General features: G+C 37.7%; 1 protein-coding gene across 2 annotated transcripts in view; it reads left to right on the plus strand.

The window, feature by feature from the left end:
• The window catches only part of LPCAT1 (lysophosphatidylcholine acyltransferase 1), a 75,227-nt gene that overhangs the window by 38,996 nt on the left and 22,657 nt on the right, over positions 1–13,574 (plus strand). The window contains exons 9-10 of one of the 2 annotated variants that reach the window (XM_080378153.1): positions 78–160; positions 10,888–11,013. In XM_080378153.1, coding sequence (XP_080234279.1) covers positions 78–160; positions 10,888–11,013 — 209 coding nt within the window. The remainder of the gene's footprint in view (positions 1–77; positions 161–10,887; positions 11,014–13,574) is intronic. The other variant, XM_080378154.1, reaches the window with a different exon arrangement.

A 13,574-nucleotide genomic window follows, 5' to 3' on the forward strand; every position in this document is an offset into this window, starting at 1 on the left:
TTTTTCACCATAGTGCTATGGTAGAGATTGTTTAAAATGTTAAATATTCTCAGTATAATTCAGTTATCTGTCTGCAGTTTCTACCAGTGTATATTCCTTCAGAAGAAGAAAGAAAAAATCCAGTGTTATATGCCAATAACGTCAGACATGTAATGGCAGAGTAAGTATGTTGTAATATGGAATAAAAATAGATGTGTGGTTTTAATTTTAAGATCAAGAAAGTATTGTGAAATCAAGTCAGTGTAGTTACCTGCTTGCAAAAAAGCTTGTAGTCTGCAGTAGTATATAGAAAACTTTATATAGCAGTTGTCTTCCTCTCTGAGGAGGCCAGAACGCCGCAAATACAGCAGGAACTGTAGAAGTTGGTGGTTTGAGTGTGGGGGGGGTTTCTAACATGTCTTTCTGTAGCAACCCAGTTCCGCTTGCTACTATGGGTATTTAGTCTTCTGGGGAGAAAAGTAAAGTTGAATTTTATGAAGGATAAAGTAACTGAATTTTGTATTAATTGAGATTGCATTTTAAGCTGTGATTTATTTTTTTAATCATGTCAGGAATGATTTTGTGTATTCATCAACTAACGTGTTAGTCTGTGGTTATTTCAAATAGTAAAGCACAGCAAACCTGTTTCTGTTGGAAACAGAGCATTGATACAATGCAAACTAATTGAAGTTGAATGTTAATATGATGGCACAACACTTGTCTATAGTGTATAATAAAGCCAACATTGAATACACAGACTTAATTATTCTCTTTTGTTGTATTTTTTATTAATGTTACTCATTCATTTTTCTGTCATTTCAGTAAATCTTCCATTAATAGGCATGCTTTTCAGTGTTCACATAGGACCCTCAGGTCTATGATCATTAATAACTGTAGAAGGATTTATGAATCTTTCTAATCCTAATTTTGAAATACCTTGTGAAATCTTAATTTCCTTTGTGTAACTTCTTTTCCGTTTCTAAGATACCACTTTCAGCCAAAGGCCAGTTTGTAGACAGAAACTGGTAGTTCTGTGGTTTATAAGCAGAACTCAGCTCTGTGAGTTTCCTTAAGGATGTTGGGCCTATGTAACAATAGATCAATACTCAATCTGTTGTATGAAAGGATGTTTTTCACAAAAGAAAAACCGAAGCTATCGGCATTAAGCAGTCTATCTTAGACTTGCAGTGGCCTCAGACTTTTGTAGTTAACTCAAGACAGTCAGCTGGTGCTATGTAAGTGTTGTCCTCAGACCTTGGGCAGAAGGCTGTGTTATGAAACCTTTGTTCTGAACTCTACTCCAGTCAGATGACATGGATTGTGTGGTATAAGGAGAATTTTTGAAAACCTACAGAAGTTTACAACAACCGGCATGTTTAAAGCCTTCCCTTCTATGTGTGTGTAGGAGGAGAGACATGATTTTCCTTGTCCTTTTGTTTCTCCATCCTACCTTTGTAGAAATAGGCATTTGAAGTAACAAGTGAGATACAAGTCTAAAGGGAAGACTATCAGAATAGAGGATGGCAGGTATGGCTGAGGTGAAGAAGAGACTGTAGATGCTGTGTGAAAGGAAAATAAATGTGTTTAGATATCAAAGTTATGAAGTTAAAATGCAGATGGGAATAAACCAGCATGCTGATGGCTGGATACCATGGATTATTGTAGACCAGTTAAAATAACATCAACGTAACCAAAACTTACTTATTTCAGACCACTTCCAAATGCTTACTTGTAGTGGCAGTTCTCCAGACTCTCTCAGTACATACACTTGGCTTTTGGTACAGAAGATACCAGCTTAGATGCTGTCAGTCAGTTCTGGAGCTGTAGCAGTTATAAACCTGATGCCTGAGGTGCTATTTGGTGCTAGCATTGCACTCTGCACTGCTGAATGAAGGACAGTGTTACTGCTTCATCTAGATTTGTCGCCTTTTCTTGAAGATCAGATTGGTGGCAGTGTACTACTTGGATGTGAAGAGGTGACTTCAGGATCTGTTTAGAAGTCTGCTTTGCCCTTTCCGTCATTTTTCTGGAAGAAGAGTCTAATCCTACTGGATATATATATATACAGCAGCAGAGGTGGCAGTCCCAGATGATAATGTATTTGTCATCTAGAACCGGTGTCATAGCGAAACCTTGTCTCTTGCCTGTGATTTCAAGGGGTATTGATAGAACTTGCTGAGTGCAACAATGAACACAGTTTCCGCTCCCAAAATGTGTTTGCCTTCATCATAATCTTGTCTTATGAACAGCTTCTGCTAAGTGCTGAACAAAGCACTTTAACAGGATGTCTGATTCTTAATGCTGCTTCTGCTTGTTGACTCTGTGCAGAATTTTTGGTTTAGCTTTACATGTTTAGCTTCTCTGTGGGCAGCCACAGATGGGAGTGATGGGGATGTCTATATAGTTCCTGTTGGCTTATATGCAAATTGAATATTTGACAAAGGAGATGCTGTCATTCAGAGGTTTGCTTCAACCCACCATTTGTATCATGCATCTTTTCTGCTGCCATATATCATCCATTTGAATATGAACACGCACTGGTTTGCTTTTGCTGGATCATTGTGCTGCTTTTGGCTGAGAGAGAGTTAATTTGCTTCATAGTAGCTAGTATGGGGCTGTGTTTTGGATTTGTACTGAAGATAGTGTTGAGAGTACAGGGATGTTTTAGTTGCTGCTGAGCAGCATTTACACAGAGCCAAGGCATTTTCTGCTTCGCAAACCACCCCACCAGGGACCAGGTGGGGGGTGCACAAGAAGCTGGGAGGGGACATAGCTGCGACAGCTGACCTAAACTGGCTAAAGGGATATTCCATTCTATATGACATCAAGCTCAGCATATAAAGCTGGGGAAAGAAGGCAGCAGGGGCTTGGTGGGGGGTGGATGTTCAGTGTGATGGTGTCTTGTCTTCCCAAGTAACCCTTTTGCGTGATGGAGCCCAGCTTTCCTGGGGATGGCTGAACACCCGCCTGCCAATGGGAAGTGGTGAATTAATTCCTTGTTTTCCTTTGCTTGCGTGTGGCACTTGCTTTACCTGTTAAACTGTCTGTTTTTTTCAACCCACAAGTTTTCTTACCTTTCTGATTCTCTCCAGCATCCCACTGAGGGGGAGTGAGCGCGTGGTGATGTGGTGCTTAGTTGCTGGCTGGTGTTAAACCATGACAACCATGTTGGGGACGATCGTCTCACTGATGTGAATGTTGTGATCAAAAGTTACTCTGTCTGGATTACTGTTCTGCAAGCATCCTTTTCTGCTGCTTTTCAGGACCTCCTTTAACAGACTTCTTCTAAACTTGTTTTAATTAATTCAAATGTAAGATGAGCTGATCTCTTGATGAATGGTATTTCAGTATTTGTGCGCTGTCACCAAATTCCACAAGAATCCAGGTGACAAATTTCCATTTTTTTTTTTTAAAGGACACTGTCATGATAGAAAATGAATTTAAGGCGCTCAGCTTTTACAGACCTTTTGGTTGCACTTGTGACTGTTCCCTACATTACAAACTCGTAGTGGTGTCTTCCGTTGCAGTTCTCATCAGGAGGATGAGCACGATCCAAGCCTTGCAAGTTTACAACATCTATAAAAATACAAAATTTCTTTCTAAAAGGGTTTCTTAATCTCACCTATGCAATTACCGGTGTTTTCATGTCTGTGATCTTTAATCTTTTTTCTCATTGAGATAGTTATTCAACAGTATTGGGCCAAAAAGTAGAATCATGTGCCGTCTTGTTACAGCCATTCATCTCAGTTTATTCTGTTCGGGAATTATCTGTGTAATCGAAACTGGAATTACTCATGCAGGATAGGCACTGCTGCTGAATAGTTACTCCATGCTTGTCTTCCTTTGGATCATTTTCTTATTCTGCACAGAAGGTATGTGCAGATTAGATTTATCTGCTGTTTAAAGTATGCCCCCCTACTTATTCCCTATAAATCTGCTTTGCATTTGATTTTTTCTCATACAACCTATTTTGAGCAAGTCTGTCTTGTTTGGTCTTTCTGGCCTTGTTCTGACTGCTACTCTGTTTAGTCAACGTCCATCTCATCCACAGCACGCTATCAGGAAGTATGTTTAGAGTCACTTTCAAATCACTGAAAACGTTGAGTGCTTTTAAATACTGCAACAGTCCATGCAGGTTCTCTCTTTAAAATAAATAAAATTTGGTGATACCTTGAGGTCTGATTCACTTCGTATGGTTCTTATTGCTCGGATACACTTATAAAACCACCATGCTAGTAAGTCATGCCAGGTAGATACGTACTATATTGGCTCACTTCTGTATTAACAATTGGAAATCATCATTTGGGTCCTCATGTGCATGAGCTATTATCACCTTGCATTGGTGGTAGTCAGTGTCAAGCTTTCTGAACTAAGTTATGTTTGTATTTTTTTTATATACCTTCAAAGTATTAACTCATGATTAACTAGAACTACGGTAGTGTTGTAAAATGTCAGCATGTAGACCCAGGAGTTCTGAAGTTTCTTTTGTGGCAATCCCAGAAAGGCAGAGTATCTGTAGAAGTGCCAAAATGTCTGGTTTGTATTTTTTCCAGTAACTTTGTTTTTCTTCTCCACTTACACAAACATTTTAAAATGTTTTTATATTTACAGTAGATGCTCAAATCAATTAAAGTGCAGTGTGTTAGACATGGAACTTAAAAACATCTGTCTTCCTTATGTTTTCTCTGTCAAATCCTTGTCAGGATCACTTTCCCCTTATTTGAGTATATCATACTGTTAAAGCAGTAACTCTTACCAGCCTGACATAGGAGGATTTTTGCTTATGAGAAATGAATCCTTTTTGCCTTCACCAGCATGCTAGAAAAATAGATTACAGATAATATTCTGTATTCACTCCACTTTTTGTCATCTTCTATGTAGTCAAAATCAGATACTTTTTTTTTTTTTTTTTTTTCTTGCAGGCTTTGACATAGATTATGATTTCTGCCAGTGTATGTGATAGGGTAATGCTAGCTCCCAAAGAATAGCCTTGAGAATGTGGGTTTACAGTAGCATACTGGTCTGTCTCATGACTATTTGTTGTATTTTCAGTGAACAATCAAACTGAACTTTGGAAAAAACGCTGTGCTTTGTGCCTATGCTGTCAGGTTTTGTGTGTGAGTCTGCAGAAGTACTGGTTGGATGCTCAGCATTCAAATTTGAAGTTTACTTTTCCTGGTCATTTTTGTACCATCAAAGGCATGAGGATTAGTGTAAGTGGAATTACTTAAGTGCTGAAGTTGACAAGCACCCATTTGTTTAGGTTTCAGGCCATGTACAAAAATGGCAGTCAGCACTACATGGTACATTCTTTATTTCTGTGAACACAAAGAGTGTGGCAATTAGGGAATCATGGTTACTGAACAGGGTTAACTCTGTGCAGCTTCTTGCTATGTTTATTTTCTCAAGGAATAAATAATTTTTTAAAATTTAAGTAATGTTTTTGCAAGTCTTGTTTGAACTAGAATTTTGAGTCCTGACAACACAGAGAACCTGCTTCATTTTTCACCCCTTGAAGATTTGTTATGTACAAGCCTACAAGACCAATAATTACAGGACCCATTTTCTTAACACAAGGGATAAATACAACTGTTAGCAGCTGCTTTTTCTGTCTAAAAATTAAACCATCATGAGGTTATATATCCTTGATGTGAATGCCAGACTCTTATGACTGAACCTTCATTTGTTTAGAGAACATCACAAAGTAGGAGTAGTCCAAGGAGAGAAAAGGGGCTACCTACCCTGGCCTACCAGATCTAAATAGGTGAAAGCGCTTCAGTTTGGGAAAGAAAGAAAAAGCAAAAGAAAAGAAAAAGTGGAAAGTTGTCTTGAAGGTCATTATTTTAATGAGTGTTCTGGAAATGCTTGGTAAGGAAAGTCTGTGACTTTCCATAGCAGAAGAGAAAGCAAGCACTCAGTAGTAGATTAGCTGAAAGTAAATGGAAGTACACTTTAAAACATGTGCAGAACTGTGTCATTTGCTACCAGATGCGTAAAATGAGTTCATCAGAGCTGAGATATACTGTAAAAGAATTGGGTCCATCAGTAATTCTAAAACACAACGGCACAAATAGTCTATAATTCAGGATGTTCTTATACGGATGACTGCTAGAAGCTGGGGTTGTATGTCCACCATGCTTTGTATGTCTTTTTACCAAATATATGATATTGGAAGTAAAATACCAATTCTGATATCCTTTTAATGTTTTCAGCACCCTATGAAGATTACAGCCAAAGTAAAGGGTTATTTTGAGCAGCCTGTGCAGTATTTTCTAGATTAGTTCGCAGTTCTGCTTATTAACAATGTAAGACATTTTGAAAATGTTTTTGTTGAAGCATAGATTCAGAATGTCACAATATTGCCTGTACTGTTTTCTCTCACTTTGCATAATATTACAGCAGTCACATTCTTTTTTATGTTCAGAATTTTGTTGCGTAGTGGATTGGTATGCAGAAAATGAGAAAGTTGATAATTTATTTTTATATTATGACTGCACAAGTGTTAGACATAGGGAGCTGTTTGGTGTGAGAAGGGAAGGATATAACAAGTACGCTGTTGTGTTTAACAGGTTGGGTTTGCAGGAGGCTTTTGGGATTTGGTTTGTGGTTTTTTTGGTTGGTTGTTTTTTTTTTTTGAAGTGACTCGATGACTTTGGAATTTCATGTAGTGTGATATAAGGAAAGATAAATGGGATTTCATGGAAGGTAGGGAGGAAAAATGTCTCAAGGTCTTATGTCAAGCCAGACATGCATGTCTGGCTATATAAAATGGCTGAACATTAAAAAGGCCAAGCTTGGGTTAACTGACTATGAAAGCAGCAGTAATATGAAGAAAAGGGGGCGGGGGGGAAGTTCCCAAATAAAGATATGAGAAAAGCTGCTATGTTTCTAGTTTATTAAAAACAGTGGGTTGCACTTGCAATTTGCATCTCAAATTATCTTTTCTTTTCCTAGCAGTTGAATTAAAGTAGAGAAAGATTGCCCAGAGATAAGTTAGAATAGTTTGGTAACTGGTTCTGTAGAAGATCCTGTGAGTTGCAATTGCACCCAGGCTTTACAGTGAATTCTAGTATGCCAGTCTTTATTCAAAGAAATGGAAAAATTCACAGGTCTTAGCACAACTGATGAACATTATATGTTCCCCAGCTTCTGTTTCTTCAGCATTCTGAGCTGAAATAAAGGTCCTTTCATGTTGAAACTGCTAGCCCTACAGAGCTTGTGATTTACCTTCTGAACTCAAGAGCCCCTTGAACTCTAATTGCCCTGACCTTGGTTGATCCTGTGACTGGACTTTACTGTGAGCAAAACTAGTTTCTTCCTCTTTACTTCTGATTTTGTAATTCTGAAAGTCTGGATATATATATAAACATTGTTTCAGTTCATTTTGCTTTTTTTGAAAGTCCATAGGCTGGAAAATTGCCAACAGGTGAGCAAGAGAAGATGCTCTTATCCTTCTCAGTCCTGTTTTGTGTATGTGTTGACACTGGGCATACATGCAGGCGTTAATTGTAGTGGGAGTTTTCCTGTACTGGTATCACTGTACGTCTGGCCCAAATACTCTTCCTGTAAGGGGTGGACGCAGCTATCAAAAGATGCAGGTTGTATTTTCCCCCCTTATGGTTTGGCTGAATCTGGCATGGTCCCTGCTTTTGTTTGGAAGTTGTTCTGTATCATCAGTTAGGTTTTGGTTTAAGAGAAGATGCTCTTATCCTTCTCAGTCCTGTTTTGTGTATGTGTTGACACTGGGCATACATGCAGGCGTTAATTGTAGTGGGAGTTTTCCTGTACTGGTATCACTGTACGTCTGGCCCAAATACTCTTCCTGTAAGGGGTGGACGCAGCTATCAAAAGATGCAGGTTGTATTTTCCCCCCTTATGGTTTGGCTGAATCTGGCATGGTCCCTGCTTTTGTTTGGAAGTTGTTCTGTATCATCAGTTAGGTTTTGGTTTTTGTTGGGTTTTGTTTTGTGGGTTTGGGTGTTGGAGTGTTTTTATATATTTTTCTATTCCTCTGGCTAGGCTCCTTTGACATGTTTGGGGACCATTATTTATGAGAAGTTATTTAAATCTGGCATTGGTTCTGGGATGACAGCCAGTCAGGCTTCTACCCTCCCCGTGCCGCTGCGCACCCCCCCCCCCCCCCCCCCCCGGCCTGAGTGGCCTGATCTTCCTTAGTCATCTTTCTTTTGATGTGTTTGAAAAGCGTCTAGCTTTTAGTTTTAACACGTTATTGTTCCTTGCTTTGGCTTCTCACCTTATGGTTATGTTTTAACTCGTCTGTTTTCCTTGAGAGAATGTTTTTTAAAAAAGTCTTTGTTCTAATTGGCACCTTAATCAGTTGCTGAGTCATACTGGATTTTTTTTTGTCTTCTCAGAATCCTTTTTTGAAAAGTGTCTTGTCACTTCTGATTCCCTAAGATGTGTTGTTTTGTACCACAAACGAACACTTTACACTTAACAGTTTCTTCTTTTAACTTTTAACTAGCTTCCCCTTTTCTGTGTAGCTGCCCTACTCTTCAGCTGTTTGTCTGTGAGCTCCTGCATTTCTGTTATGTGCTATACCTATGTGTTGCCTTAAGATCTGATGAAATTTGGTGTAATGTGCCTGGCTGGACAAGATCTTTGGTTATTACCATATTCTTTTATGTAAGCCACTCTGGTTAGTACTGCTTATAGTGTCTCCTTGCTGCCCTAGTAGTTCAGCTATTTCACTTTCAGTTAATAGGGATGTCTGTAAGGATGATCTCGTGTGCACACAGTACAAAAAAAGGGATTAACTCTCCTTCTGTCATCCACCCCTTTTTCTTCTTCCAAGTAAAACTGATTTTGAATTATACCAATTATTTCACGCTGTGTAATACGATGTTATATTGAATACCATATAAAGAAATACTGACAAGACCTGCAATACGTGATCTCTAATTCAGGTGGAACTTGGAAATTAATTTAAATCCCACAGCATGGGGGAGTTCTTCATCTGGATTTTACACACCATTCATTACTATGTTAACCATAAGTCTATGGGATGAAACACGATACCACAAGAACCTTGTGTCCATTCCATTAATGTGACTTCTGATTTGCAAATACTACTAGGACACTATTCATAGGAGGAATGGGGTGATGAAACAGGGACAGATCAAGAAGTGAAAAATCTGGAAGAACTGAATCTAATCCCTTCATATCGCCCACATGGGGCAGTCTAGCCTTCAACAGTCTGCAGGATTTTAAGAAGCCTTTTCTATGTAGCTGTATCTTTTCATTTAGTTGACTTTTTACTTTTGTTCCTTCCTGTTTGTTTCTTCTTGCAAGGAGGAGGCTGTTCATCTAAAATCACTACCCTGTATGTCCTTGTTCAATTCATAAGTAGATTATAAAAAATATCTAATTTTTTTAATGTATTTGGTACTTGAGCTTGAATATCTTAGTGATGTGTTCTTCCTGAATATTTGACTTCCTCGGCCTTAGAGAGAAGAGAGAAACCCTGATCAGTAGGGTTTAATGTTAAGTGCATGTCTTACTAATACATTAGAATCCCTGAAGTTTGACAGTTAATTGGTGGATAAAAGAGAACTGGTTTATGCTACTTATGTTGGTGTTCAAAGGCCTTGTAATGAGATTCTAGGGAAGAGGCTACTTAACAGAAATAAAGTTGTTATTACATGAGAGGTAACTGCCATTACAGATCAAACTGTCTATAATAAAATGTAAAATTAAATGCAGAGTTTTTGTCAAAGCCAAAATGACTGTGGCATGCCTCAGGGTTTTGTATCGATCTTGTCATTACTGTATTTTAACTTCACAGATCAAAAAAGTAGTAAGATAGAAAAACCTATAGGTGGAAAGAATGAAGGTAAGTCAGGAAGAAAAATTTTGTGAAGACTTCATCAAGTTAAAAAAGGTTGCACAAAGGAGATCACTTTCTGTATTAGTATAAGTAAAATCAAGTATAATAGAAAACATGCAGATGAGCTGCTCATATGGAGCAGTGTTTGCTTTCTAAATTGTCTTCTGTTTGTACACTGAATTCTTAAAGGTCTCTTCCAAACTGAAGGGTCTTTCTCTCCACTTGGGTGCAGCAAATACAGTGCAACTACAATACCTGGATTTCTTTGAAATCTCTTTTGGTGCCACTATTACTACAGAGCACCAAGTTAGAAGTAAAGCAAAAATAAGTACTTAATTGTTTGGCATATAAAAACTTGGGAATATTTTGTCTTCTACCTTTCTTGTGTTAGTGCTGGTTTTGGCTGGGATAAAGTTATTTTTCTCCATAGTAGCGAGTACGGGGCTATGCTTCGGGTCTGTGGTGAAAATAGTGTTGGTAGTACAGGGATGTTTTTGTTATTGCTGAGCAGTCTCCTTACACAGAGTCAAGGCCTTAAAAAACCCTTGTGTTTTCTTAGAGTTTACTTGCTAGAACATAAAGTATAAAAGCCATTCTTTATAAGAGTAGTGTTGCCTGTTGTATAATTTTAATCTTACCTGAAGGTAATAGTTGTTCTGCCTGGGTGGTTATTGATTTGTTAATATGTTGGTATAATAATATAAAAATTTAATGTAACTATTACTAAATATATTTTTGTTCTAGATTAATAACTCTGAAACCCTTGTTATTCACTTCTATGAAAATATTAAGGAATTTGAAAACCTCTGCTCTGCCTAATTTTTCCCTTTTATTCTTTTATATTTTTGTGTACTTGTAAAGTCAAAATAGATGTTCTGCAATTGATAGAGTACCATATTTCATTCTTTCTATGTTGAACTTCCTTTTATGGGCTCACTCTTATAGTTCTTTGTAATAGAGAGCATAATTGTTACAGGATTTCTTGCTATAAACTCAGCAGATTAACTCATTTTTTTTTCTTAGATTATTTTGCTTTAACATGTTTCTTTGGCTTATTCAAGGGCATTGGGAGTTCCAGTGACAGACTATACGTTTGAAGACTGTCAGCTAGCTTTGGCTGAAGGACAACTTCGTCTGCCTTCAGACACGTGTCTTTTAGAATTTGCAAAGCTTGTGAGAAGCCTTGGGTGAGCATATGCAATATTTATATGTAAGGTGCATCTTTATTATATATGTTTATAGTTTTCTCTTCATATAACAATATTGCATTTATGAATATATATGGAATGTGGTCATACTACAATTGGGGAAACATTAATGTAAAATTAAACCAATACTGTTCTACGTTTGCAAGCAGCACCCCTAGATCTTAATGAGTAGATTATAAAATTGTTATTTTCAGTCTGAAATTCAGTTAAACCACAACACAAGTGAGCAGAGTGTCTGAAGTGTTTATTCCTGAACAAAGCTAGAAGACATCTCCTGAAGGGGGTCAGGAGTACTGTGGGATTCCTAATATTTGATACAGTTAAGAGTTAATTGACCTTTCCTGTGACATCTATGAAGGAAGAACAGTGCTGCCATAGCAATCTTGTGACTGGATTAACATTATAATAGTGAGGGCAGAGGGGTCACCCTTTCCCAAGAAGCACAAAGAAGTGCTTGATCTTTTGAGTAGGTTACTGCTAGATGGACTGTCTAATGAAACTGTAGCTTAGGATGTGTAGTGTGGTTCCTCTCTTCTCATAGCATCAGTTCCCTCTGGCTTTGCCTTTCAGAAGAGCTTCAGCAAACAGTGGAAAAAAATCACATAAACTAAATAGTAAAACTTGTTGCTCTGTTTTCCAGGTTTTTTTTCCTGTTTCTCTTCCTATCCTATTGGACAACCACAAACTAAATTTACAGCCCCATCCTGTTAACTGCTTTAAGATACAAACACCCCTTATTTTTTGTCTCCTCACCTGAAAGTATAGAGCACAGTTTCATATTTCCATTCTGTACTTTATTTCCTTCCACTGATTCTTCCTTCATCTTCCAGCTAGTATACATAAATGAAAAAAAAAAAAAAAAAAAAAAAAGAGAAAGATCTATTGGAGAATACACGGTGTAGGACAGCATATATTATGCATTCAGATGACAAGCATATATTGATTCATTGTTGGAACCTCCATCTGAAAAGACTTCCATTATGACAGGAGAGAATTCTAAGGGGAAACAGATTCTTGCTTTGTTCTAAAGGCCCTGAATTTACAGTACTAAGGAAGAAAAGCAAACACCACCAAAAAAAAACAACCCAAAAAACCACCCACATCTGTTATCTTGCAGTTGATAATCCCAGGATTCAGTTTAATCCTCTTGTTAAATTGTCTGGCTTCTATCTGCTCAATTTAAAGCTGCTCTTCTAAATTATGCTTTTCTGTGTGTTTGGGTTTTTTTGCCTCTAAAACAATTTACATCCATTTGTGTGTGAGGTTCCCCACAACAGAAAAGTCATGTCTGGTTTGAGCACTTGTACGTTGGTGAAATATTTTCCTGTCTTGATTTGGATCTGTGCCAATAAGAAGGCTATTATGATGGTATTTTTCTGGCACAATTGGATGAAGATTGTAATGTGACTTCGTCTCTAATGCATGTTTGGTGATGCAGTCATTTTGCTGTTTATTCAAAGGTTTTGAGGCCAAGGAGGCATTAAGATCATCTGATCACCTCCCTAAATAACTGGAACAGTAAATTTTATTCAATGGATTTTGCATCCAGTCTAAGTACTTGTTTTTGAGCAATAACATACCTTCAAGGCAACATCCCATTTTAAATGCAAGATTTTCATAGTAAGGCAAATTCAGACTTGTTTTTGGTTTAGACTCTTTGAAATCAAGTTATACCTTATTTTGCTACCCTGGAGAGTTACTTCTGTTCATGTTATGTATCTACAGGGTTCATGAGCATTGTCTGTAAAATTTGCTTAGTCTGTGCCCAGCTGGATAGGATCCAATCCAGAAGCCATGCAGCCACAGCAGCAAGTTCTTATGCTTCATCTGATGAAGAACTTGGGCTCTGTTAACACAGCTATACAGCTGCCAGGTCACAGCCGGCTGAAACTCAGCTGCTTTATACTGAACTCCGTGGTAAAGACTGCTGTATCAAAGAGATCAATTGATCATAGTCTCATCTTCTCAAATTCTTCATTCATTAGTCCTCAAGGAGCTATGCTTCTCTTGAGCCTGATAATCTGTCTGACCAATGAGCTGATTACTAAGCTATATGCAGTCTTTATTGTAGCATTCATACACTGTAAATCCTCTGCTTCATTTGGTGATTTAGTCTGCAATTAATTACCCCACTGTTTAAAGCAATTCTCCATCTGTACTTTGACTGAATCTATTACCATGTTACATTGAAGCTTGTTTGGATTTTGTGCCTTATTAAGGACCTCTGGATATCTTCTCCTTTAGAAAGTTTTAATACAGTATAATTAAGTCTCATCTCCATCTTTTTGCAATACTTTTTATGAGCTGGTTTAGGGTAGTTGCCTGCAAGGAGATACACAAGTTCTGATTTGAATTGATTTGTTCCTATTGTCTCAAACTTTTGTTCATTCTAATTCCTGCATTCACTTTGCCTGTGAACTAAAAGGAACTTCTAGCCTTAATTGTTGGTTCCCCTTTCTTATGGAACTGTAGCTTTTAGGCCATCTGTAGCTCCTTTGAGAATTCCCAGTTTTCAGTCAAATAATTTTTCTAATATTTTC

Source organism: Falco punctatus (genome assembly GCF_963210335.1).
Source record: "Falco punctatus genome assembly, chromosome: 3".
Taxonomy (NCBI): Eukaryota; Metazoa; Chordata; class Aves; order Falconiformes; family Falconidae; genus Falco; species Falco punctatus.